The 26,753-nt window shown below is 50.3% G+C and overlaps 4 protein-coding genes across 18 annotated transcripts in view; 2 read left to right on the forward strand and 2 right to left on the reverse strand.

Moving 5' to 3' along the window:
* Window positions 1-55: 55 nt before the first annotated feature.
* Window positions 56-6,024, reverse strand: LOC121600614 (uncharacterized protein DDB_G0283357). Its single transcript, XM_041929353.1, has 5 exons — window positions 5,671-6,024; window positions 5,430-5,529; window positions 3,123-5,294; window positions 1,862-3,055; window positions 56-1,781 (listed from the first exon to the last, which is right to left on the reverse strand). The coding sequence occupies exons 1-5, from the start codon at window positions 5,703-5,705 to the stop codon at window positions 1,023-1,025; spliced, it is 4,260 nt and encodes a 1,419-aa protein (XP_041785287.1). The 5' UTR covers window positions 5,706-6,024; the 3' UTR covers window positions 56-1,022.
* Window positions 6,025-7,002: 978 nt separating this feature from the next.
* On the forward strand, window positions 7,003-9,089 carry LOC121598628. The gene is made up of 3 exons (XM_041925745.1): window positions 7,003-7,675; window positions 7,739-8,833; window positions 8,925-9,089. The coding sequence occupies exons 1-3, from the start codon at window positions 7,646-7,648 to the stop codon at window positions 9,087-9,089; spliced, it is 1,290 nt and encodes a 429-aa protein (XP_041781679.1). The 5' UTR covers window positions 7,003-7,645.
* A 77-nt stretch (window positions 9,090-9,166) lies between these two features.
* On the reverse strand, window positions 9,167-16,285 carry LOC121598625 (kinetochore-associated protein 1). Its single transcript, XM_041925727.1, has 10 exons — window positions 16,056-16,285; window positions 15,747-15,982; window positions 15,275-15,679; window positions 15,018-15,208; window positions 14,502-14,947; window positions 13,218-14,435; window positions 11,945-13,118; window positions 10,856-11,865; window positions 9,487-10,776; window positions 9,167-9,405 (listed from the first exon to the last, which is right to left on the reverse strand). The coding sequence occupies exons 1-10, from the start codon at window positions 16,149-16,151 to the stop codon at window positions 9,244-9,246; spliced, it is 6,228 nt and encodes a 2,075-aa protein (XP_041781661.1). The 5' UTR covers window positions 16,152-16,285; the 3' UTR covers window positions 9,167-9,243.
* A 1,786-nt stretch (window positions 16,286-18,071) lies between these two features.
* The window catches only part of LOC121598626 (guanylate cyclase 32E), a 37,719-nt gene continuing 29,037 nt past the window's right edge, over window positions 18,072-26,753 (forward strand). For 2 of the 15 annotated variants that reach the window (XM_041925729.1, XM_041925743.1), the window contains exons 1-2: window positions 18,072-18,436; window positions 19,470-19,744. The gene's annotated coding sequence lies outside the window, so the exon portion shown is untranslated. The remainder of the gene's footprint in view (window positions 18,437-19,469; window positions 19,745-26,753) is intronic. The other 13 variants (XM_041925730.1, XM_041925732.1, XM_041925733.1 and 10 more) reach the window with 13 other exon arrangements.

Raw genomic sequence — 26,753 nt, forward strand, 5'->3', positions numbered from 1 at the left:
ATCTACGTACGAAAGACTACAGGCGTATGGGTTACACTAAAGATCTCACAGAATATACAACGATCCATATCTGCTTTGCTTTTATTCAATCAATCGAGGAAGTGAATTCTATCCACACAGTGCAATGCACTGGCCGTTCCGCTACTCGTACTTGCATATTGGTTTTCCCGTTTGATTGTATCAAATATTTACTTGAAAAGACGGAGAAGCAGGAGGAAACAAAAGAAGGAAGTCGAAACCAAGACTGACACAGTCGTCCTTTCTTAAGATAGGCGAATTAGAAAGGGGAAACGAGTTTAATGTTTAATTGTAATGCAGACAACATGTCTATGCTTTTCATATAACGAACATTCAAAATGGCGACTTCACGTGACTAAATTTAGCATCCCTCCTTCCCGGGACAGTTATACCTAATCCGAGGCGGAAACGTATCGGTTATGGATGATGCAGCAACATCATGCCGCGTCCCATTATCTGTGTAGATGAAACGTTCCGTTCCTTGCCCGTGGGGCGGGGCGTGGTTTTGTAGTTCAAAATACTTTACGTTTTGAATGTAATACATAATGCCACACCAACGAGTAGAGGTGGAAAACATTTTTGCAAAATGTGTCTATATTTACTGCCGTGGCCCTGTGGGTGCACAGATTCTTTCCTACCAATTAGGCACCAACACAGAGAGGCAGCAATCAACTACCATAGTTTAAATAAGGTGCATCCTATAACGCCGGGTGGACGACACAGGGGGAGGTAAATTCAGTTGTGTAGGATGATATCGACTACGCGCTCGCGAACAGTCTTGCAATAAGTGGCAGTGGATGACAGTGAAACTGGCGCGCCCCAAAGTGAGAGTGTTATACACTAGGTGTCCGTTATATGTCTGTGTTTTTTTTTTTTTGTTATAGCCACCCAATAACCCACCTTATTGCAAGATCATAGGAAGGGAATGGGGAGTGTTGGGGGGACAAAACGAGCGCTTCTACTTACTGAACAGCAATGGTATCGGCATGTTTCCGCGCACCGGCCTACTTACGCTGTGCCGGGGGAACGTACATGGGTCGCTGTTCGCGATACTTCACACCTCCTCGCTGCTGTCCGTGCTGCTGCTGCTGAGCCATCTGTGACTGGTGATGATGTTGCGCCATATGTCCACCCTGCTGCTGCTGATGCTGTTGATGCTGTTGATGCTGTTGCTGCTGTTGGGCGAGGTGATGCGGATGATGCTGTTGCTGTTGCGGCGGCGGCGGCTGCTGTTGCTGCTGCTGCTGATGGAGGTGATGCTGCGGCGTTACTGGCTGATACTGATTCATCGCCGGCGGCAGTTGACCCTGTCCGGGGGGCGTCTGCATCGGGGCGGCGACCGGTGGCATCGGGCCCGGCTTATACTGCGCATAGTGCGCGTGCTGGGCAACGTCCTGCATTGGCGCTTGGTACGCACCGGGAGCGGCCGCCATCTGCGGTTGATGGTGATGGGGTGGCAGTGGTGCCGGCACATGTCCAGGGTGGTGTTGCGGTGGAAGATGCGGATGGCCTGGATGGGGAGCGTACGGTACGGGGGCTGCTGCTGCTGCTGTTGCTGCTGCTGCCGCCTGATGCGGTGGAGCCATGTGCTGTGGAGCCGGTGCGGGATGGTACCCGATTGCCATCGGGGCGGGTGCGGCCGGACTGGCTGCTTGCGTGATGGGAATACAGTCCGTTTTCAGCACCTCCTCGTAATTGCCGTACTCGAGAAAGTGAACGACGAACGTGTTCTTCGAAGTGTCCGTAATTTCCGCTGTGTAGAACTGTGAAAATAAAAGCAAAAAAGGGATGAGGCAAAGTTTTTCAGCACTATAAGACAAAAGGTTTCAATTTGTATGCTTACCCCACCATCTTCCCAGTATTTTGCCAAGCATCGATCGCCTATTTTCCAGTTCGTGTAGACGGCCGGAATGGCCGCCGTAGCAGGGGGAGCCATCGCTGGTGCCATCGGCATGCTGGTCGGGGCAAGGGTACCGTGGGCTGGCACTGACCCTGGAGATGGTGCCGTAGCGAGCACGGCGGGTTGCGGTTGTGCCAGTACGCCCGTCGGAGTGACACTCACCGGCATTGGCACCACGTTCGGGCCGACCGGCGACACAGTAGGCGGAACGGGCCCTGGAGTGCCCAGATGCGGGGGCTGCTGCTGTTGCTGCTGCTGCTGCTGCATCGGATCGTACTGTTGCGGGCTTTTCATCACGTTCATGGCATAGGCGTCGTTCGTTTGCTTGTTCGGGTAGCCCATCTGGATCTGGTACGGATTGTACCCGTTCGGCAGCGGCATGAAGTTCTTCGGGCCACCAACACCCGGCGAGGGTGCCGTTGCGCCAGGAGAGGGACCACCGGGGCCAGTTGGCATTGGTACACTGGGCGGTGAGGCTACCTGCGGTGCCCGTTGCTGCTGATGGTGTTGCTGCTGCTGGTGGTGATGGTGTTGCTGCTGATGTTGCTGCTGATGTTGCTGTTGATGATGCTGTTGATGGTGCTGCTGCTGTGGTTGTTGTTGCTGCTGTGGTTGTTGATGCTGCTGCTGCTGCTGCTGCTGCTGCTGCAGCTGCTGTTGTTGTGATTGAACAGCCGACGAGGAGTGATTGTTCGCGTTCATCTGCTTCGCGCTGTGTTTGTTGCCAGTCGATGAGGAGGTGGAAGAGGAGGCAGGGCCGGACGACTGAGCGACCGTGCTGTTGTTGTTGTTGCTACTGTTCGTGGCATTGTAGCCCGACGACGCCTTGTTGCCGCCAAGGTGCATGCCTCCCATCTGTTCCGCCACTTGGTTCACCTTGCTGTTGCTGTTAGCGTTCGAGGCTCCGTGCTGCTTGCCCGTGCCTGACGAACCGTACGATGACGCCTGCTGCTCGGCTGGTTTGTTCTGCGCAGCGCTGGAATGCTGCTGCGACCCGTGGCCCTTCCCCTTTTTGGATTGCTGCGAGTTGGTGGTGTTGGTGCTGGCACTAGTAGCGGTGGATTGTGTTGCACTCACACCACTGTACTTATGAGATTCATCCTTACCTCCACCATAACGTCCACCTTTGTTCGAGTTCTAAAAATATAAGAAAGGGAATTAAAATGCGTTCAAACAGAAGCACCTAAAACCGAGCTACCCATACCTTGGAGCCAGTGTTACCGCTACCGCCGCCATAATTGTTACCATGGTTACCACTGCCGCCAGTTGGTTGGTTGTAGTGATTGTTAGCGTTGTTGTTGTTGTTGTTGCTGCTGTTGCCTCCGTTCGCTGTATTGCCCTGGTGCTGCTGATTGTGATAGCCGGACTGCTTGGATGGATTTCCGTAGGATGATTGCTGCTGCTGCTGCTGGGATGTCGCATTCTGATGGTTAGAGCCGGTGTTTTGCGATCCGGAACCTGATTTGCCGCCACCACCACCACTAGTCTGGCGGTTTTCATTACCCCCCTGTCCATGTCCGTGCTGAGATTGTTGCTGATTTCTGCCCTCCGAGCCGTAGCTGTTGCCGTATCGGTCCGCATTCTCGTTGGACTGTCCTTTGCCACCGTACTTTCCTCCCTTGCCGGAATGGCTGTTACTATTGCTGTTGTTGTTGTTGAAGCCGTCTTGACGCTGTTGCTGTGGTTGTTGTTGTTGCTGCTGCTGCTGCTGGTTGTTGTGACTGTATCCGGAGCTTTGATGTTGCTGGTTGTATTTGGAATCACCTCCACGACTGTTTCCACCCCGCCCACCGGATGACGGGTTGTTGGATGCATTGGAGGAATGGTTTTCGTTCGCTCCTCGGTAACGGCTGTTGCCCGACGAACCGTAGTAATCCGATTGTTTGTAGTTTGAGGATTGCTGCTGGTCACGCTGCTGATCCCGCTGCTGGTCACGCTGCTGGTCACGCTGCTGATCCCGCTGCTGATCTCGATGCTGATCCCTATTCGATTCCCGATGGTGATCACGCTGCTGCACCTGGTTCGAATACTGCCCATGGCCCTGCTGGTGATGCTGATCGCCTCTGTCGCCACGGCCGCCTCTGTCCCCGCGTTCACGACCCGACGACGAGGTGACGGTGTTGCGGTTGGCAAAACTGCTCGAAATATTGTTCTCAAAGCGTTGGTTGTAATTTTTAGAGCTTCCACCATTAACCACAGCGCCGCCGGAATGGTGGTTGTCAGTCTGGTTCGTTCGGTTTGCTCCTCCACCGCCTCGTTCGGTTCGTTCCGAACCTCCGCCCGACGATTGCTGGCTCTTGGCCGAGTGACCGCCCCGATTGCCGCCCGTCTGCCGGCCGGCACTTTCACCCCGCGCTCGGTCCTTCTGCTCCTTCTGCTGTTCGTGCGGGGTCGATTCTTTGCTCGATTTCTTCCCTCCGCCACCACCCCGGGACGCAGCCGGCTCAGTGTCCTGCAGTATATCGCCGAAATAGTCAAACAGCGACACCTTCTCGGACGGTTTGCCCTGCAGCTCCGCCTCCTCGTCCCGCTTGCCGTATCCTCCTCGCTTGCCGCCCAGCTTACCACTGCCCTCCGGCTTTCCACCAACACCGCCGGCCGCAGCGTCGGCCGCTTGCGCCTGCTTCCGGTCCTCTATCCGCTGCAGATTGCTGAGCGCCCGGTGCACGTTGTTGCGCGTCAGCTTGAGCGCGTGCGTCGCCTGCTCCTCGGTGAAGCCCTTGTCCATGATTTTCTGCACGTTCGCGTCGACCATCTGCTTCGCGCCGCCGCCGAACGTTTTCTTCGTGCCGAGCTTGGTCGCCTCCGCGATCGCGTCGTTGCGCAGCGCGTTGAAGGCCGTGTTTTCCGTCGACTCTTCCTTCTCCTTCGGCTGCAGGCTCTTGAAGTCCTTGTCGGTTTGCGCCACCGGTTGCTGGATTTTCTGCCCGAACGGAATCCACGGCGGCGGACCGGACGCGCTGAACTGCAACCGGCCGCCCTTGGCGTACTTGGCCATCGTGCGGCTCAGCTCCCACTTTTCCACCAGCGCCGTTACGTGGCCGCCCAGCACCTGTACGTTCTTTTCGCCCAGCATCATCACGCCCTGCAGGATGCGGATGGGGCCGTTCTTCAGCAAAATCTTCGTGCCCGGCGGTGTGTTGAGGCTCAGGCACGATATGTGCTCGTGCTCCAGTGCTATGTACTGCGTTTGGCCGTCGGTGACGGTGAGCTTCAGCAGCCGGGGGGCCACCTTCGACTCCTCGTTCACCTTCGGCGCGCCGAGATTGCGCAGCTTCACCAGCTGCACCACGCCGGGCCCATCGAAACTTTCCGCCTTGGCGCCGCGGGACGACAGGCTTGCCAGCGCTCCACCGCCATACTCTCGCAGATCGACCTGTGTATGTGTGTGTGTAGAAGGGAAGGGGAAATGTGTGGGAGATGTTAGTAAGTTTTACGCTTTATGCACTTTTCACAAGATAAGCATGACAAAACAGGCAAAGTTCACCCTCAAACCGAAAATGATACATACGTTCAAGGCTAATTTCACAACTTGCTTCACATCCGCACTAGCGGCGGATCCATTCTTTTCACCCTCCAGCAGTTTGTCTAAGCCGGGTTGCGTGATGTACCTAAGGGATCGGGACAAGCCGTCGAACGAAGAAAGGAAAAAAAAGAAGCGTGAGACGCAATGAAAATCAATATCCCAAAGGGACGGCGCACTGTTTCTAGGAAGAAAAAAAAAACACCATTCGGTCTACGACTATACTGACCAGCCCTGTTCCTGCAACTGCTCTAGTAGGCCCATTCTGCACGCCTGTGAGGTCGGGTGCGATCAATTTTCCACCCGAGGCCCGAGCAGTACGCCTTACTCTCCGGATCGAACCCAACGGGGCCAAATCAATACCGCCGCGCAGTTTTTTCCACCACAGAAACACTTTCGGCCGGTCGTTTTGCGCACACAAATAGGAAACGAGATAGCTTTGTTCTTACTGGCAATCAGAGAGGTTAAAGTTAGTTGCCGTCCACTTCCGCAGCTAGTTTGGCGAACGCGAAAAATGCACAAGCTCCTCTTTTTGTTCGTCCCTTTCCACTCGCATACACGGCCCGTTTGACAGCTTTCAGTTGCAGCTCGCGGTGGTGCAGCAGCCGCTGTCAAAAAGCGTCCGCGAGCTGCTGAGTCGCACAGTGGGTGAATGTTGTGGAGGATTTTTTATTCTAATTTTCTAAATTTTGCTTGCTCTAGGCAATATTTACACATCCCCAAGAGAAGGGTTGATTTTTTGAAAATCGAGACAATTCCCTTTTATTTCCCCCACCCTCCCATTTCTCAAAGGACATGCACCACGCAGCTTAGGCGGTGGTCTAGGCAGAAAGAGCAAAGGATGGTGAAGGCATTTCACCTAATCCTTTTCATGTTTACGATTTTTACGATCATTTTTGGTACAACTTGATGAATTTAATTCTTTGGAAAACATTGTCCAACTTGATACACACACCATAAACTTAAACCTGTTGGTGGAATGATAATCGAGACCAAAGGCGTACTAGTGGTGGGAGTTCGGAATCGGACCTACCCGATTCCAATTCCGTGTTCGAAATCAATTCCGGAGCCGATTCCGATGCTGAAATCGATTCCGGAGTTGACCCTGGAACCGATTTCGTTCTTGGCTCGGCAGACGATTCTGGAGTCAGCTCCGGAATCGGAATGAGCTCCGGGATTAGAATCGATCTGGGAATCGCAATTTGCTCCGGTAACGGAATCAGGATTGACTCCAGAAATGAAATTAGCACCGGAACGAGAATCAGTTCTTCAATTCCTCAATCAGTTCTTCAATTCCTCAGTCAGTTCTTCAATTCCTCAATCAGTTCATCAATTTCGAAGCCGATTCTGATTTCGGATCCAATTCCGATGCCGGAGCCGATTTCGATTCTGAAACCAATTCTGGGGCCTATTTCGGAATCGATTCCGGAAACTGATTCCGGACCTACTATCCGGAATCGATTCCAGAAAACTCCGGAGCTAGCCGGAATCGATTCCAACGAAATCTTTATGTTTCCCATCACTAGTCCCTACTGCGACCCAACGCCAAATCAAGCGGGAATGGCTGTCTACTTTGATTCGAATTCCTACGCGTTGCCGGTTTATTTGTGATCTTTGTGGACTTTCAGTGTGCTAGCCAAGCAAATGCTTTTTAATGTGGCTAGTGTGAGTTTTTAAGGCATAATTAAATTGGTTCCATAAAATATCACCATTCCGTTCAGTCGTACGATAAATAGCCGCACTGGGCACCGACTGATGTGCATTCGAAGAATCAACCCTCGCCCTTTTCCACCCCCGAAACACCCACCAAAAACGTAAACAAAGCGCCCTTCAGTTGCGTACTGTTGTTGGTGATTGTTGGACCCCGAAAGCAGGAAATACAGAAACGTTTCAAGCTCTTATCACCTGTGTTGGCCGGTGCGTACACCGAATGAAACGCACGCCGATAACATGAGATGCGAAAATTGGGCCGAGGCAGCGTTTACGCAAACCAAAAAACGTTGCTGTGGACGTTCCAGCAACAACGCACACGTCTCCAAGTTGACAGGGATCGTTACCTCCGGTTTCGGTTGTTAACTATCATGTGATACATATCGCGCGTACACAACACGGCACGGCAAAACGTCGATATCGGGTTGCAGCGTTTTGGTTTAATGGTTTAAAAACCGAGATCCGGGTCTGTGGCGCTCGGGATTCGGCTCTGGATGGCGAACTTTAATCAGATGCCTATTGAGGTAAGGGTCTACCTTGTAACTATGATCCTTTAAGTGACAGTATTGGGTCTGTGCCTATTGCAGATTTTGGAACAGATATTTGACCATCTAGATTACCGCTCGCGACGCAACCTGACTCTGGTATGTCGACGATGGAACGCAGTGCTTCTGTCGGATCGGTTCATTGCCCGCAATGTAACGCTCGTCCTCAATGGGTCCCGTATGTCATGGCTCCACAAGCACACCTTCCATCGTGCCTATCCGAATCTGACGCTCCAGCTGGACAGCACAATCGAGGGAGAAGCGTCCAAAGGGCTTCGCCTACTTCCAACGCTCTTTCCCGACCCCTCCACTGTTTGCTTACGGCTGGATTTCCCTCCCGAACCGGTCTGGGTTGCCTTTTGCCGAGAGCCGTTCGTCAACCTGGCCGCAGTTCAAACGCTTCACCTGACGGGCAGATGTCGTCTGGCATCTCGCCGCGTTTTATGCCTTTGCCTAGAAGAGCTACGGACGCTCCAGCTAGACTACCCCTACGCGAGCGATCTAAACCTGGTGGCACCCAAACTATCCCGTCTGCATCTACACGTGCTGCTGAACGAGCATATCGATTTTCTGCAACGCTTTATCGACCAGCTCCGCTCACTCACCGTCGTGTTCGACGCGAAGGAAAGCTACAACTTCTACAGCCTGCAGCCGGTCGGGTTGCACGAGCTGGTGATCGATCGGCGTGATAAGGGCATGACGAAGATCGAACGGAACGCTAGCATAGCATTCTTCAAACGGCTCCACCAACTACGGCGGCTCGAGCTGCGGGTGAAGTTTATCGACAGCGTGGTACTGCACACGATCGCGGACAGGCTGGGGCAGCTCCTCCACCTGTCGCTCCAGGTGACCGAGGGTACGATCGAGCTGAAGCACATCGCGAACCTGACCCGGCTGGAAACGCTGCGCATAGTGGCGTGCCGGGTGAATCTGCAGCACGTGCACTTGCCGGCGCTTCGCTCGTTCGAGCTCGGCTCAGCCGAACTGCCCGGGACGTATCTCGAAGGCATCGAGGGACTGATGGCGTTCCAGCGGCTGCGTTCGCTGACGCTGATCAATGTGAAGATCTACCCGGAGGTGCTGCAGCTAACCCCGACGTACAGTGTGGAGCGGATGGTTCTCGCCCATTACCGAAGGGTATGTCGATCGGTGCTGCGGAAGAGAAGAACGGTGGGATTAGTTGTGTGATCTTAACCGTTTCTCTACCTTGATTTTTCTTTACACACAGATCGACGAGACTCACCTGCAGATACTGGTCAAACGATTTCCGGCCTTGCGCTGGCTGCACATTAGCCACTGTCACGGGTTGTACAAGCGCGAAATAGACAAGCTGAAGCGAATGCTGCCCGATCTGGCCGTAGCATTCGATGAGGTTAAAAGTGATAGAATTTAACGTATTCGGAGTAGGGGTAGGACCTCAATTTAAGTGTTCGGGATGGGCCCTTAGGCTACAGTGTGCCAAATGTAAGATTTCATCTAGAATGTATCGTTAATGTTAATTTATTAAAAAAAAAGTCAATAGCGTAATATCGCGTGGTAATGTTAGCTCAGTTGGAACGCCATTTTTTCTCAGCCGATGGGGCGGATGTGTCGGACGGATACGATTGCAGCTCCCGGCAGACCGCTTTCGTAATCGTAGACGCCAACCCGAACTCTTCCAGCTCGCGTATTTGTTCGTGCAGGTTCGGCACTGGGACGGTGGCAATCAGCTGCAAGTGAAGGTGAACAGTAAAAAGACGGTAAAATATGGAAACCATTGTCCATCTCAGCCTTCCCCGCACGATCCTTACCTTCTTGAGCGCCTCGCTCTGCTCCTCGTCGGTAAATCCAAGCAGCACCGCGGCCATACTGATCCGGCTCACGTTCACGCAGACGTCCGCAATCTCGAGCAGGTTCAGCCGGAACGAGATCGGACACTTTTGCACCATCACGAGCGAGCGGGCGAGCAGCGCATCCTCGGCGAGCGACTGTTCCCGGTTGGCGCTGCGGAACGGTTGCTTGATCAGCAGCTCCCAGGCCATCCGGTAGCCCTCGAGCCCGAACAGCTGCCGGTGCGCCGTGACGATATCGATCAGGGCGCGCAGATTCGCCACCAAGCCCAGGCGGGACATCTGCTTCAGGATGCCGTTCCAAATCTGGGGCACGTAGATGTCGTACCCGATGCAGATGAGCGACAGCACCTCGAGCCCCTTCGGGTTGGTTGCGTGCGACTGCCAAAGCATCTTGAGCAGCGCCATCTTGTCCGTCTCCTCGAAACGAGCGACCGAGATCGTGTGCAGGCCGAGTGCCTTCAGCAGGTGGACACACTTGAGCGCCACGTACCGGCGCTGGGTGAAGAACTCCCGGTACGTGGTACAGTTGTCGTCGGCCAGCCGGCTGAAGCACTGGTAGATCTGCAGCTGCTTGCTGACGTCCGACGCGCCGTGCGACGCGTCGAGGCTGGAGTTGAGTTCGGCCACCAGGAACTCGACGCTCTTGGAGCGCTGCCAGCTGCTCAGGATGTAGTACGCCCGCGCCATACACTCGTGCACGTTCGATTCGTCCTCCTGGCTCGCGTCGGACACGTTGTGATCGTCGTACAGCGTTTCCTCCAGCATGCCGCTACCGTTGTGGAAACCGTCGGCTGCCGCTGCTGCGGCCGCTACCATGCCCGAACCGCCGAACATGGTGAGCCACTTCTGCAGCAGCCCCATCTGGATGGCCTCCACGTCGAGCCCGTGCAGCTCCCCGATGGTGGTCGCGAGCTCGTTCACCTTCACCGTCTGGAAGCAGGACTCGGTGTACAGGGCCTGGATGAGTTCCTGCGGGTTCTTCACCAGCTGGAACTGCTTCTCGTCTGTGACACCGTTCTGCTGCAGCAGCTGCTGCGTTTTCAGCACCGGATACTTGCGGTAGATCTTCTCGATCTTGTCCTTCGCCTCGGGAATGCCGCTCAGGCTCGACTCGTGCTGGCGGGCAAACTCATAGCAGGCGTACGCGGCGTTCACCTGATCGTCCCCATCGAGCGCATTGCAGGTGATGTAGTACAGGATGTACAGCTTGGTCGACAGATCCCACACACTGTCCACGATACGAAGTATCTACGTCATTTGAGGGGAAAAATGCAAATTAGTAATAAGTTTGTGCGGTTACATTTACCCTTTTGATTGTTCCACTTACCGACTGCAGGAATGCCCTGTTCTTCGACTGCCGGTGCCATTCGGAATGGGGCGATTTTTCTCTGTTCTGTATCTTGTACTCGTTGATCGAGTTGATGACGGCCGAGCGGCAGAAGTAGTCGTTCATCTCGCGGCAGTCCAGCCCTTCCGCGATCGCCTTCATCGACACCAGCACCAGCAGCTTGTGGTAGTTCTCGACCGTAATGTCCTCCTTCAGCAGCGTCTTGAGCGGTTGGCGCAGAATCAGCATGAACGGGTACCGGTACTTGGCAATTTCCGGCAGCATGTCGCCATCGGAGTGCACCCGCATCCAGGCCTCCAGCTCGGCCTGGCCGGGACGCTGGCGGCGCCGCCCGGTCAGCTGATCCTTCATGTAGGTCAGTATGTTGCGCCACGCCACGACGTCGTCCTTCGTCTCGCCGTACTGCGCAAGGATGTCGAAGATGCAGAAGAACTGCTCGTAGAAGTAGCCGTTCGCCTGCTCCATGTACTTGGTGAGCTTGGAGCAGAGCAGCAGCTCGTTGTCGATCTCGGCCAGGTACGGTTGCACCAGTGCCAGCATCGCGTCGGCCGTTTCGTTGATTACGATCTCCTCCTGCCCGTACATGCCTGCGCGCACGGTGAACGACAGCTCCTGCTGGCCGAGCAGCGTGATGACCTGCGAGACGAGCATCTGCTGGTAGTCCCAGCTGAACGCGTCGCTCATCTTGCGCAGCAGCTCCACGTTGATCACCTTGTGCTTGAGCTCCTTCATCAGGTCGGACTGCGAGTGGAAGATGAAGGACTTCTTCGCCTTGAGCGAGGGGTCCAGCTTGCACAGCTCGTGGAACAGTGTGTAGCGCAGCCGCTGGTTGCGCTCCTCCACCGCCTTCGCTTCCTGTCCGATCGTGAAGTAGTAGAATTCCAGCATCGTATGGAGCGCGATGCGTTGCGATTCGTTCGTCATGTTGGTGCGCAAATACTCCAGGCAGGTTTCGCGGTTCTCACACGTGAAGAGCGTCATGATGGCACCTAGAAGAGCCGAAGGGAAAATTATCGAGAAAACAAATAAAACGACAGACGTCTATCACGCGCCTTTCGCCACACTTACTGCTATAGTTGGGCTCCTTTTGAGAAAGCATGTACTTGATCGCCTTGCGCGCAACGTTCTCCGCGTACGGAGCGGGAATGAGCAGCCCCACGGTCGGTTGGTACGATCGCAGCAGATGCACGATACCGATTGCCGGTGGATACTGCTTGGCGCGAATCAACCCGTCCAGACTGCGCTGGAAAGCGGTCGACACCTCGACCTCACTCAGCGGGCCCATCAGTGCGACCAGGTGGGCAAAGGTGCCATTCGTACGGGCCTCTCCCTTCACACGCGACAGCACCATCTGCAGCGCCTGCCCAACACACTGCACGATCGTTTCCTGCTCCTGGGCGTGTCGATTTCTCGGCAGGCTGACCTGATCAAAATCATCGTTCACTACGTCGAACGTCGAGAGCGATTCACGCTTCAGATCTTTCGCCAATGGCTTTCCGTTGGTGCCATTGCTTCCTTCCGCCCCTTGCTCGGCAAGCTGTTCGTACATTGCGCTAAACACAGTCTCGGAAATAGCTGTACGCCGGGCTAATTCCTCCCCAATGCCTGCCGGGTAGTGCCGTACGGCGAGCTGAATCCAACGCAACAGCTCCAACCGGATGGCGGCTTCCTTCGGGCAGTCAGTTGCCGTTTGATAAAGCAGCTCGCGGCAGACGGGAAACGTGAATGCATCCTCCAGCCAGCCGGTGGTACTGCAATCATCCGCACGCGCACATTGCATTTGCTGTACGAGCAGCAACGAAACGATACGATGCACCGCCGGGAACGTGCCTGGTTTGCGCAGGTCGGCCAGTTCGGTGACCTGCCCGGCTAGAAGACAGCTCACGTGCACGTTTTTCAGCAGCAGCATAGTTTCGTACAAGCAGTCGAGCAACGTTACGTCCAGCAGGGAGGAAAGGCGACGCAATGCACCCAGCAGCAGGTCGAGAAATTGGTCACGCTGGTGCTGCAGCTTGTCGAGAATGTATCGAATGCCGCTGAGCAGCAGCCCGTTACGGTCGGTGGATGTGGTGAAGCTGCGACAGGTAACGGATAATCCAAACTCGGTACGCAACTGGATGATGTTCACGATCTGTTGGATAGCTTTTTGCTGTTCACTGTTTGCGCGGCGCTTCAGCATGGGCAGTGCTTCCAGGTAAGCCATCGTCATTTCCTTTGACATCTTTCCTCCGTCGATAATACGCTTATGAGAAAATAGAGAAAAAAGGGGCCATTAAAATATTCATTATATAAAAAAAACTAAATAAAGAATATATGGAAGCGTGAAATCAATCCAACTTACAATCATTATCGAAATGCTACTCCGACAGCACTGCTCCTGCCGCTGTTTATCCAATCCATCGAGATATTGGGCTGCTGCAATGACGTCACCGTACTCGGCCAGCTTCAAAATCACACTAACGTCCGTGGTGAACGCCAACCCGTCGTCGGTTTTCACGATCGCCTCAATGTCGGCAAGCATCTCGGGCAGGTGCAGCTTCAGGATGCGCTGCACCAGCAGCCGGTTGTTGAACGGTGCCTTCAGACTCCAGCCATACTTTACCTTCAGACACTTGATGATCTGCGTGTTCCGCTCGATCGCTAGGCTGGACGCAATCGGCAGATCGCTGGCCGCATACCGCATCAGGGAAGCGATCGCGGGCGACCACGGCACGGGAGCGGCCCGCAGAATGGCCAGCACCGTTTCCAGCTGCTGCTGCTCGTCGTACAGCAGCTCCACCAGCGTCACACACCGCTGGTCCCAGAAGCTGTTGTGCTGGTTGGCGATCAGAAACTTCACGTAGCACACGATCTGCTCGTACAGCCGATGCTCCTTGCCGATGAAGAACTTGCACAGAAACTCCGTCACGATGCGGGCAAGCAGATTCAGCGGCGTAATCTGCAGCAACCGGAAGGCAGTGTTTTCCACATCCTCCTGCATGTAGCAGTCCAGGCTGGCCTGCAGATTGAACTGCTGCTTGAGCGTGACCAGATCGCGCAGCGCCCGCGCCATACGCTGCAGCTCCTCCATGTTGCTGTCGTACTGGAGGCGCAGATCGATCAGCGGAAACTTCACCTCCTGCAGCAGCTTGATCACATCCTCGAGAAAGGTCAACCCAATCGTGGGCCAGGCCGCTAGCTTCTGGAAAGACTTGGCGCGCGACACAATAAACTGCACCAGCAGATGCATCAGCTGCGGCTGATGGTGCAGGATGGGACCGACGAAGTGCATCAACCACTGGACGACGTGCAGCGGGGACGTTTCCTTCGGGATGGCACGCAGCAGGATGGCCACCTTTGCATCGTCCAGCTGGGGCAGGATGCAGGCAATGTGCCGCGACCATATAAGGCACGCTGCGTCCATATCCTTCTGGAACAGTTCGGTGCACAGCTGGAGCAAATTGTCGTGGTACACAAACTGCTGCCAGTCCTGGTCGATTTCGTACGGATCGATCAGCTTGAGTGTTTCCATGCGCAGCAGCCGCTCGTTGATGTCGATGACGGAGTCCATTTCCACGTCCTGAAACCGAAAAATGTTTGTGTAGTTTTAATGTATCGTTTTTTTTTTTACTTTTCTAATTGTTACCTTTGCCGCCGAAACTTTAGCCAGCAGGAACTGTAAATAGCGTTTCTTCATGTTCCTGTCGGCAATGCTAGCGTCACGAATAGAGGTAAGAAACGTGGCATCGTTCACGTCTCCCAGCACCTTCATCAGCCGGCCGAACGATTCTTCCGCGTTCTGGGATGAACCGAGCCCGTCGAGCAGTTGCTTCACGCGTGCCTGATGCACCAGCTGTACGTCCAGGTCGAACTGTTTGGCAAACTCTTCCGCTTCATCAAGCCGTCCGATTTTGATCAACTTCACCAGACGCAGGGAGGGATCCGTTTCGGACAGTATTTTCAGCTCGAACTCCTGCACGATCGGTTCTTTGTGTGTCAGCCCGGCGATGTAGTAGATGTTGGCCGAGTTTTTCGGCTGCTGCACCAACCACGTGTGCTCGGACATTTCCATTTCTTGGCGTATTTCCATCGCTGATTGGAAGAGGAGTATAATGTTCATTAGTGATCAAGGTAGGAGACAAATCTACAACGCAAAACTTACATGGAAAGCTAACGATCTTCATCAGAATCTTTCCGTTGCTGTCCGGTTTGGTTGTGATGAGCAGTTCGAAAACTTCTCCATTCGCTTCGAGCACCACCAGCTCGTCGATGCGGAAAGTGCACGGCAGTTCCGACATCAGCTTCGTCAGTGGGCATATTTCAAACAGTTGGCCACTGTAAGTCAACGCGTACCTGGGCGACAAATAAAGAGCCATTAGGATGTATTTCTTTTCTTTTTCCCCCATCCCAATTCCTTACTTGCAGTTCATGAGTGTAAATATTTTCTTCACTCCATCGTATTCCGGCTTCAGGGGGACGATCTCGACGTTGCCCTCGCGGTAGAAGTACATCGTTTGCTTGCTGGCAGCCGCAACCAGCGGAATGGAAGACTCTTGACCGATGCTGTACTGCCGGATCGGAGAGAAGCACACGATCGGGTCCTGGAACTGCTTCCCGATTAGCCTTTCGTACTGCGCGTACTGAGCGACCTTTGTCTCCGGTGGATTGCCCCCGGATTCAATGCATTCGGCAATTTTGGCCTCGTCCAGCGTGAGCCGGTACAGCAAACCCTTTGCGGTGTGAAACAGGTAACGTCCATTGCCTTCATCGAATATGCCGGCGAATGTGGGCTCTCCACTAGGTGACTCGGACTGCTGCACCTCTCTAAGGAAAACGAAACAAAAGGTTCGTTAGATTAAAGTGCGGGGTTAGTGGAACAAACAACACTTACAATGTAACCACAATGACGCCCGAAATGTGCAGCACCGCGATGGTACCATTCGACAGGCCACACACGACGATGTTTCCACTCGCTGAAACGGCAATCACCTCAACCGCGTAGCCAGCGTCCACAAACTGCCCTTGGTTGCAGCGCTTTTCATCTTCGTACAGTATCAGCGCATTATCGATCGATATGACCAGCCGGTTGTTTTGCAGGATGCCATTAATGGCGGGTGTTTTCAGGACCTAAGGCGGGAGGAATGCAAGCCAAAACCAATTTAACAACTTGTTGAGCGAAATAATGCCTCCGTGACCTTACCGTTTGCTTGCTCGAGATTCGCAGCAGCCCGCTGGTACAAAACACTCCCACGATGGATTCGTCGATCGATGAAACGGGCTCAACATAGGACCACATAATTATTCACAGAAGTACAGCACACAGCAAGGGAAAAACAATACAACAGCAAATCCAATTCCGTTGTTTGAGAAATGGCGGATCGGTAAACAATGAAACGACCGCTACGAAAAGGGCCGCTTTTTTGAGTTTGATTTTTTGACAGCTCGATCTTGGCGCTTGACCGAAATGACAGCTGTGAGAAAAACAATCGGCGCTCGAAAGTGGTCGCATGGATGACAAAAGCTTGAACGATGGAGAAATTATCAGTGACGGTGCAAACGCGGGGCAAATCATTTTAAAAAGTTGAAATCAAAGCGTATTTGTAAGCGGATCCTAGAGAATGTTGTAATTCTACGGGAATAAAAGACGGTTCAATTCGCAATTGTAGAAACGGTGATCCAAATCGTCTTTGTTTACATAAAGCGTTGCTGAATGTTCCACCAGTGGATAACTAACCATAAAAAAGAAAATGTATGTAGCTTGGAATAAGTGGCAAGCAGATTTATCTGTTTTAAAATGCATCTTTAACGCAACAGTTTCAGTGATATGTTTTTGCATAGCTTAAGATACATTGCTTGTCACTACTTGAGGCATATTTACTTCCAGGCTAAAGGAATGCCGACCTAAACCAACTCAGTCTCTAGAGGACAAGCCCTCCGTGCTGTTAACACCGATTTCAGTGTTTAGCTGCTAAAGTTTTAGGTCTTTAGTGCAAGAATATCAGTCTTACTATTAATTACGGCTAAGCCGTCCCTCCTGAATAAAAAAAAAACAGTCTTACTAGGAGCAATTCTTTCTCTTTGGCGTAGGAAAGTCATCACATAGAGGCGCTGAATGTCCGATGAAAGCAGGCTTTGGGCCGGTTGCTAGACGTAGAGGAAGCAGGTGGTTTCAACGTACTTCATCTCCTGCAGTCATTTGATTCCTTCCAGACTTGGGTGAAAATAGTCGAATGTCTCCTGTGAAGCATATCACAAAGGACTAAGAAGGCAGGCAGGCCAGGCCGCACCAGGTACTTGACTTTCTTTTTGTTCGTGGCATATCAATTATTACTTTTTGCAGCATTAGTTCTTCTAAACGTTAAACGCTAAATTCGTGTGCTTCACACAGGAACACATAGACCATTTCGGCTAATTCCCAGCAACCAATCCGGGAGTTGGCAAAGTGCATCGACAAAAATGCACTCACTGCCCCAATATACCCTTACTGTCGGAATGAATGAACTACCCGAGCGCAGCACGAGTACGCACATGGCACGTTCGGACTGGTATCGCGACCGCCTTACACCCTACAGTTTCACCCTTATCTTAGCCCACGTGGCTTTTCGCTCAGCCACAGTACAGCATTTTGGCGGGTGCTGTGTTGTTTACTACCGGTAAAAAAGTGAAGAAAACCCCGAAACCGGTACCTTCCCTCCCGCGACTCTTTCTCGATGTGTTACATAGGCACTCTCGGCGTGTTGGACGTGTTCATTTTGTCGAGCATTCACTAACAGGGTTTTTGGGTATCTGAAAATTGAAAGTTTTGTTTGAAAATTGCGTATAATGGACCTTCACACATTTTCTTTAAATATTATTTTTATAGAATCTAGTTACTTTATTGTCCCCAGCAAGACGTGCAGTACAGTTGTAGAGTGAAGTCCGGTCGGATTAATGTTTCGATTCGGTCATAATTCGCGGCATTCGGCGGCATAATTCGGTCATAATTCTTATTACAAAACTGTTTAGGCCCTAAAGACTGCCGTTATCTCCCAATTAAGACCTAATTTTATTTATGATGTATTTAAGAAAGGTTCACGGGCAGGTCCAGACAATTTCGTTTATTTCCAAACACCTCCAAAACCCCTGCTCTTCGTTCACTCACTCACAATCACTCACGCACAACTTTTACACTGGGCCCGCACGTTATTCGCGGAGGCTTGCTCGTGGTTCGTGCGTGCCCAGCCATTCAGTTATTGGTGTGACTTTGGCGCAATCGGATCGTTTCTCTCTCCGGTCGGTGCTGCTTCGCGTCGTGCGGTGCGTGCCTAGTGTAGGGCAGTGCTAGTGTGTGCAAAGAAAGTTGGCCCCAACGAGCAAGTGCGTGTGTGTTTAAAGCAGTTGTGTGTGTGCGAACTGCCTGTCCGTCTGTCTGTCTGCCTGTCCGTCGGTTGCTGGTGCGTTGTGTGCAGCGGCGTGCATTCGATGCACCACGGTTTATTTTTTTGCATCACTTTTCGCCCGCGGTTTGGTGAATTTGATACAGTGCCCTACTGTGGTCGACAACTCAGCGACAGAGAGAGCGAGAGAGAGAAAGAGAGAGAGGTAAAAGTGTATGATGGTGTGGTGCGTGTGGGGCACTGCAAGCGTGGTGTAGTGAACTGTGCGTGCGTGTGTTGTTTTGTTGCATTTTTAGCTGGTGTAGATGCATTTCGCCCCGATGGTGTGTTTATGGGCCGTTTGGGGTGGAACAGGTTTTTTTTTATATAGTTCGTTTTGCCTATTGGAAGCGGCAACAGCTGTGTTGGTTGGTGGTCAGGGTAGTGTAGCTGTAGTTGGTAGTGTAGTAGTGCAACGATGGCGTTTAGTAACAGCCGAGCGCAGCGGGCTAACTGTTGAATGAAAAGTGGAAAGTTCTTTGTTGCATCTATTTAAAAGTTCTATAAATTACGGAGATTTTTTCTAAGTATATAAAGTCTAATTTGTACTTCCCTGAATGTCATCAGGAAATGATTGATGTTTATGACAATTTTTCAATATCTGTTTGTCTTTCGGTTCCATTTTTTGCTCTCCTCATTGATTCGTTGACTTTCGTTTTCGCATTAGAACAAAGCGTGTGGCCACCCTTACGGCACCCCGGTCGGAAAACGCGTCCCATAAAAAAACGAAGTGAAAAGTCAGCGACCGCCACTACGATCGCTAACCGATCGCGTGGCCACACCGTGTGCGTGTGTGTGTGTGTGTGTGGTTCTTATATATTTATAAATAACGTAACCGTAACACGGTTTCCCGTGCGCGACAAAACGTAGGGTCGTCTGTTTTCTGGTCAGTTTTGTTGTTGACGCATTTTTTTCTCTCCTTTGCTTGCCGTGCTTTGGTCAGAATTTTCCTTCTACCAGGGCGGTTTGGCGGCCTCCTTTTCCTTTTCATCGACCACCGGCGTGCGTTGACGTTGTTTTGTGCGTTTGCTTTGTACATGATGTTTTAGTTTGGCCTTTCGTTCGGCCAGATCCTCGTGCCGAAAAGGAGTGACGGGCCTCCCGGTTTTTTTTTTCTGCTCAGTTTGTGGAAGGTTGAAACTTTTTTTTTTAATTTATACTTTTTCTGCTGTTTTCTGTTTGCGTCAATCGTGCTGTAGTAATAATTAACTCACCGCATTCAGAAATTTCAATTAAGTTTGATGGTTATGGTGGACAATATTGCTCGTTTATGTCAGAGGATGTAATGCGAATAGGATAGTTGTGCTATATTCAAGAAAAGAGAACCCTCGTTGGGCACATTTTACAATTGCATACAGTACGGTGAAAAGTGATTTAAAATTTTGAGAAGAGCGCAAATAGTTTGAACGTATCGTACTAGAGAAGCAAATCTATCAGAACACATTGTGTAACCTGTTTTCGAGGAGTATTTTAGGTGAGTTTTCTTATTATAGTACATTATTATAAGACATGATTCCTCTAATACTGATATAGTACGTTTTAATTCAATATTTGAGTAATTTATATGACGATTATGATGATGACGTTTAACCATTTGTTGTGCAAACTGTGGTATTTTCATATATTTGCCATCTTTAAGCCGTTCTTATCAGCCAATAAGCTATCAGCGCGCTGTATTTGAACCATTTTATCTGCAATCTTCAACTATCAATTAAAACACGCTGCTTATCGGTTCACATGTTGTCGCACGCCGTCGACACCGATCGGGATTTTAGTGTACAAAACCGTTCCGTACGCATCAAACACGCAATCAAGCTCCGTACCGGGGTAGGAGGGTTGAGAAAAACCAGTCATGGAGGTTTTATTGCCGGATGCTATCAACCTGCGAAATGATTTTTTTTCTGCATTTTATTGTCGTTCGAAAGAGAACATCGAGGGAACGGGCAAAAACGGGCAAAAAAAAACAAACTGCGAGCTAAAGCGTCGTAAAACATCGACGGATCGGCAAATCGTTAAAGACGATCTGTTCTCGCGCAAAACATCTGTTGCGCAATGTGCGAGGGGTTTTGCGGATTTGCCGTATGGTAATGGTTTAAAATGGTTGGTAGATGTCAGCATAAAAAAAGATTATTAGCATGTTTTAAATAAAGATTGGCTGGGCGGACGGGCGGGGGATGGGATTAAATTAGTCTGGGAAAGCGGGGGCAAGAAATAGGCCACATTTGGTAGATGTACGGTTTTATGCGATAAGATTATGAGCTTTGATCGGTTGGTTTAACGAGCGTTGGAATTGGTATTGGGCCGGTTTTTAATGGGAAATGTTATGCCTTTAGTAGTGCAATTCTGTGCGAGTTTGGTATCAAGTTTGAAGAAATTATTAATTATTTTAATGTACTTCGACAAAAGTTTCTCCTCCGAAGGCAAATAACGCTCCAAAAGCACGCAAGCGTTATTCAATTTTGTGCGACCCTTTCGTAATATTTACTCCCCAAAGTTTGCGCGTTTTTTATCGCTATCGTCACCTGGGTATCCTGGCCTATCTACTTCAATCCGGTTTGTTTTTGGTTTCCCTTTCCTTTCCCGGGTGTACGTCCTCCACGACACCTGGCCCGGGGAAGTGATGAGTTACAAACAAACAAATCATGGCACGATTCAGAAAGTATGTGAAACCTTTGCGAAAACGCACCTCCACACAGCTAATGAATGCCGCCGCCCAAAATCTGTGCCCGTAAAGCGATCGTGTATCTCGATCGCAACTAGTTTTGTGGCGCTCCATCGATTGTCTCTCGTGGTTGGTTGTTGCTGCTGCCGTCGCGTGCAAAACTTTACGAAACCGGTAAAGATATAGTTTATAACCTCCCATAATTTCAACTTCCCTTTGGCTGGTCGTGTGTGTGGACCGGTTTTTTGTGTGTGTGTGTGTGTCGGCTTTCGGGTGTGCAGAATGAATGAATGGGTCGATTTTTTGGCCAAATTTACGATGATGTAATCGAGCGGGGGTTGAAAAGTTTTTAGAATTATAAATTTCATGGCTTTTCCGCACTCCGATATGCTACTAAAACAGTCCATGAATTTATCATTGGAAATGGCTGAGTGACTCTTTATTACGCTTTGGTATGAATTGTGCATCAATAAAGTTATGTAAAGCATCGGGGTGCAACAAACCAAGGATAATCTGTAAATCAGAAGAAGAAGTAATGAAGCTAAATAAAATGCTTAGCTGCAGGAGTTTATATATGTTATGCTCCTCTGCTATTAATTTTACTGATTTACTATAGGACCTAGACACACCATCAACGTCGTAAATTTGATTAAACGTTTTTTATGTTGCTTTTTTGCATAACACGCTTTATCAGAGTTATGCGCCCTGCTGAAGTACAGGATACGGAAGGTATAGAAAAGCTCGTTGGTGAATCAGGCTCGAACCAACGACTTTAGGAATGGCTGGCTCTGTACTTTGCACACCACCATACGAATGGTCTATTTAATACGCTGCTTAGAGCCTATGATGTGTATCATGTCAGGTGATTTAAGATATTGTTATAAACTCTAGCCAACAACAACGCTTCAATATTCTGAATAAAAGCTAATAACATATTTGCGTGACACCTACAGAAAAGGTGGCTGTTTTATGACACTGCGACCTCGTATTGGAACATTTCAATCCATCCACAATCTTCACCTTGATCACGCTTACTATTATACCTGTGAACTGCAGAAACTGGTAGCGGATGTCACCATGCGAAGATTGCCGGCAGGAAGGATTTTCATGCCTCCTTTGCTCTTTTCAAAGGCAATAACGGCCTAGTGAGCCGCACAAAATACGTATGCCCGTGGCCCGGGTGCTTCCTTTAGGCACCTTCGGCCCACGACGGCTGACCTACTGCACAAAGAGTTGGGCGCACACGGGTGAAAGTGAACGAAGCCGAGATCACGGTTAAATGATTTAGCCCGAGGGCCTACGGGCAGCAAACCCCCGAAAGCAAGGGGCACACGATTGACTCACGGGATATTTTGCAAACCGAAGAAGAAGAAGAGAGAGAGAGAGAGAGAGAGAGAGAGAGAGAGAGAGAGAGAGAGAGAAAACACTACCTTCCTCGCCAAAAAACTTGTCCTCTGGAGTAGCGGAGCTGGACAAGGGTGTTGGAAAGTATCGAAATAAAATAAAAAAGCAACCGATACACACACACCTCTCCACACAGGCCACACTGGCGGTGCGTGGGTCACCGGGGGTCGCAAAGTGCCGTAAATGGTTTAGCCTTGCGGAGTCAATCAAAAGCCAGTCGGTTGGCGGTTTTTGAAAATAATATTCGGCAGTGATTGGCAAGCAAAGGCGTGCGTACGCCTGGCGAAGGTTTCATCTCGCTACACTCCCGGCACGGTGCGAAATAATCATTTCACCGAAATGGCAATTTGAAACAAAAGTTAGTGATTTTCGGGCGGTAGTTCCTTGTAAGGGGTTGTGAGCAATTTGGCTTTGCCGCACAAGGACATACATACACACATGCACAATGCACAATCCGGCAAAGGAAGTGTAATGTGGCTGGCAGAAAAAAAAACAAACCGCACAACGAATGAAGAGAGATGAAGCTCCTGCAACTGCTCAGGAGGAGTAACTTGAGGCGTAAACCGCAACAGACGGATTGCGTAGGTTACGCAATAAGACCTATTTTGGCAGAAGGACAATGACGGTGTGTCATCGTTTCGTGTGGGGCTGGGTAATTTTTAAATAGTTTTCGCTCATAACTGGTTATTGTTTTGCGAGGATTGTTCGTTTGACATGTTGTTCCCATTCCACCGTACAGTTTATACAATAATTTGTAATGGACAGGGCAAATGCTGTTCTACCAAAATGTCAAAAAGATGGAATATCTAATCAAAAATACTCAATAATTTATTGCGAATTTGTATATGATTTTTAAATGTGAAAGAGTTTTTTGTAGGTTGAGAAGAGTCTATTAGCTTGTATTTTAAGACAACATGTTTGTTCATACCTTTGTTGTTGATAGAATTGAGTTTATTTCCCACCAGATGGCGCTAATCTCGAAGATCAATGTGTCAAATGGTGATAGTATATTCGTAAGCGTAGTTTTAAGCAATAACCTTTGTTTGCAAACCATTATAATTCGGATTCCAAAAGCTGCTAAAAAGCTGCAGCTACTTCCATGACGCTGCTATTTGTCATTAGTCTAACTTACTTTATTCGATTTGGTTGTGATTTAGTTGACAGATCTGCATCGACCGTTCAACTACTAACTCTACTTCCTCTTGATCTCTGAATCTACGTAAAATTGATGCAAAATTTCCCTTTCTATGAGCGGCAAACAGTAGTATACCGGTTGGCAAAATAGAAGACGTCGTTAGGCAAACAAACCGGTACGCGGTGGGGCGTCCGCACTGCAAGTAGCACGATTTCATAATGACATTATTCGATGCAATGCCACTTGACGAGGTAGGCGTGTTTGAGGAGAGGAAGAAGAAAAAAATCCGAACTCTCTGGCAACACTTGTCCTGAAGCGGACTTGATCCGTCCGATGCAACAGCGGAGCAGCATTGACACCAGACCGCCCGCATGGTGAAGTAGGCGGAGGAGAGAGGTTGGGCGGTACTGCTAACTACTACTACTACTACTACTACTACTACTATTACGACTACTGTAGCACTGATCGGTAGTCAAATTAATAAGCCGCATTTAGCGTAATGGTTGTCAACGGTGGTTGCGGCGCAGCGATTGGCAGCAGGCAGTGTCTGGTGCATATACCCATATGTTGATTGCATCGATTGGGCGTCATGATTGGGTTTGGCGGCGCTGACGCGTGTTTTAGGGAAATAAAACTTATAAACCGCTGGTGGGGGGGGGGGGGGGGGGTTTAGGGGGGTAGCAAGAGCGATGGATCGATGAAATAAATACCGCACGCTGACAAATTAGCTAACAAACCGATTTGCCGGATGAAGGCTTTAGAAGTTGTCAGTCGGCGACGTGCGCAGACGGTTTTTTTTCGGGATGGTGAGTAATGTTAGCTTCGTGTTTCTTGGGTTTGGTTATCGTATGTGTGTGTGTGTGTTTTTTGCACCCCTCGGTGTGTGCGACAGTGGCCGCGGCAGCACTGTTCCAACTGGTTTCCAAAGTGTATATTTATGGACATGTTTACCAGCAGCATTACGATCTAACCTTGTCAAACCAGCCGGCGGGTAAGGTGAGTGTACGAGCGAAAAATCCAGGAACTAGGCGGGTGGGGCCAGCAGGGCGGAGGGTAGACGACGAGCAAACATTAACCTATTTTTTGAGTAAGTGTCTGAGTGGGTGAAGGGTTTTTTTTTGTGTGTGCGTCGCGCTTAAAATCCCTTTGGCTGCGAAACATCACGCTCTTCCTCGACCCGGATTAGCTCTCATAACGTATCATCCACTCCACCGGAGCATTATAATGCCGCGCAGCTCGCCCGATCCGGGTGATTTAAATATGTATATATCGGGAGCATCGCTCTACCGTCGAACGGCACGTCGAATTCTCGCATCCGATCGTAAATTGACGCGCAAGGTGCGTTGGTGCGTGATGGGTTTATGGAGAGACGGGGCCTTGGATTACATTGTGGCCGTCGTCTCCTCTCCTCTTTTGGTCAAAAGTTGCTGCCGAAATCCAAACGCTTGGCCCAGCAGTGGAGCATCGAAAAACAACGCCGAGTTGCCGCTTGAAAATGGGGTTCGAGTGGCATCTCTGCTCGAGTTTGTGTTGGAGAATCAGTGGAATAAGTTGGGGGGAAAACGGAAATCGCTTGGAGTTGGCACGGATATGATGCATCTGGTGCATAACACGACGTCTCTTGATGTCAGGGAAAGCAAACGAGCGATGCAAAAAATGTATCGATGAAATGGTTTTTGGAAGAAGAACTACCCGCTGGTCCTGATTGACGTCAGACAAGAGTGGACTATTTTTATATCGCTGCAAATCAAGGCGTTTTACGATGTGGTGTGTTATGAGACTAAAAAGAAACGAGGGACGTGTTTCCACATATCTCTTAATGACTTTGTATAATTCTCATTTAATTATTATGGTTATTTTGGAATAAACAACAAGAGACATATAGTGCCATGGATATGATATCAGTCTACTACATCGCATGTCGTGGGTTCAAAACTAATCTGAACTATTGTTTCTCTCTATATTATAACTTTTGGTCTGTGTCCTGTTGGCATGTGTGTAAAATGTCATTTCCAAGATAATTTCACATATAAATTGATACTACAAAGTATACGTTTATCATACCCCATTAGTATTTGTTGTTGAAAGAAAGCTCAAAACAGACACGAATTAATGTGGACTCCCATGTTTTGGTTGTTGGAGATTAATTTTTATTCCCAACTGATTGCCGCGTCAATTAACGAACCTTTCACACACCGGCACAATGTTGCAGCAGCACTGTATTGCACAATCCAATGTTGACAGTAGTGAATCACATCCCACGGGCCTCGCACGCCAACGACAACCACGACGGTTGGGGTTTCACCAATTTCCTTCCCGTCCAAACAAACCCATCGCCGCAACAGCCGCACAAAGCGAATGCCAATAATTGCCACAATCGGATTTGCAAGACTTCAACCGCGCGCACACACACACACACTCACGAATTGCAACACCGCAGCGACAGGCACAACTTAATTATCTTGCCTTCCAGCACGAGATTTGCCTACACCTCCAGTACCACCGGGTAGTTACTGTTTCGATTGCAACGGGGGAGTTTTTCACTCCGCCTGTTGTGAGTGCGCCAGGAGTGTATTATGCCCTCAGCAGTGGTCTGGAATTCGGTGCAAATTAAAATGATTCAAATTAACCATAAATTATTCCATAATTACACGTGGTACTCTACCGTCACCTTACAGCCGCCGTAGCCAAGCTGGAGCTGCCAGTGCACGACACTGCAGTGAGGAGTATTCTTTTCCAGCCGACGGCCGAGGTGGCCCCGCTCTGTACGTACCGTTTCGAGCCGTTAATTATCAAACGGAATGATTTATGAGCCATTGAGGTTATCGTAGATCCTACACGTACATACACAAACACACACACACCCTCCCCCGAAGTCGTCGGGTTGCATGTAACTGCATTCTGCACCCGGCTTGTTGATGGTGCTTGTAATGCACGCGATGAGCGTAGGTTTTAGTCTTTCTTGCTGGGGAACCTTGTTTGTTGGGGTGTTGTTGTCTCTGGGGCCGCCCTGGCTGGGTGTGTTACCCATCATCGTCACCAACGTGCACGGCGAAGGCGGATATGCCATTTCGGTGCTCTTGTTTATCGTTCCCAAAGCGTTGCTCAATTTCCGTACTTGGTGGAAAAATATGGTTCTCTCGGCGCTGTTTTATGGTAGAGTGTGTCAAAAGTAGTGCACTACTTCATGCATGTGTGGTCGGAGCACGGTAGCAAACATTAAAAGCAGCTATTTGGACAACCAGTAGATATTTATCGATCAGAATAAATGGTTTATGAGTG

Source organism: Anopheles merus, chromosome 3L (assembly GCF_017562075.2).
Source record: "Anopheles merus strain MAF chromosome 3L, AmerM5.1, whole genome shotgun sequence".
Lineage (NCBI taxonomy): Eukaryota > Metazoa > Arthropoda > Insecta > Diptera > Culicidae > Anopheles > Anopheles merus.

What these genes read in the sequence shown, in the direction of transcription:
- LOC121598625 (XM_041925727.1), bottom strand. Translation starts at nt 16,151, where the DNA reads ATGTGGTCCTATGTTGAGCCCGTTTCATCGATCGACGAATCCATCGTG. An exon ending in CTAAAGTTTCGGCGGCAAAG is followed by an intron (nt 14,436 to 14,501) that starts GTAACAATTAGA and finishes TTTCGGTTTCAG; the next exon opens with GACGTGGAAATGGACTCCGT. An exon ending in AGAGCGAGGCGCTCAAGAAG is followed by an intron (nt 9,406 to 9,486) that starts GTAAGGATCGTG and finishes CTTCACTTGCAG; the next exon opens with CTGATTGCCACCGTCCCAGT.
- LOC121600614 (XM_041929353.1), bottom strand. Translation starts at nt 5,705, where the DNA reads ATGGGCCTACTAGAGCAGTTGCAGGAACAGGGCTG. An exon ending in GCGGTAACACTGGCTCCAAG is followed by an intron (nt 3,056 to 3,122) that starts GTATGGGTAGCT and finishes TTATATTTTTAG; the next exon opens with AACTCGAACAAAGGTGGACG. An exon ending in AATACTGGGAAGATGGTGGG is followed by an intron (nt 1,782 to 1,861) that starts GTAAGCATACAA and finishes TTATTTTCACAG; the next exon opens with TTCTACACAGCGGAAATTAC.
- LOC121598628 (XM_041925745.1), top strand. Translation starts at nt 7,646, where the DNA reads ATGGCGAACTTTAATCAGATGCCTATTGAG. An exon ending in TTAATCAGATGCCTATTGAG is followed by an intron (nt 7,676 to 7,738) that starts GTAAGGGTCTAC and finishes TGCCTATTGCAG; the next exon opens with ATTTTGGAACAGATATTTGA. An exon ending in TTCTCGCCCATTACCGAAGG is followed by an intron (nt 8,834 to 8,924) that starts GTATGTCGATCG and finishes CTTTACACACAG; the next exon opens with ATCGACGAGACTCACCTGCA.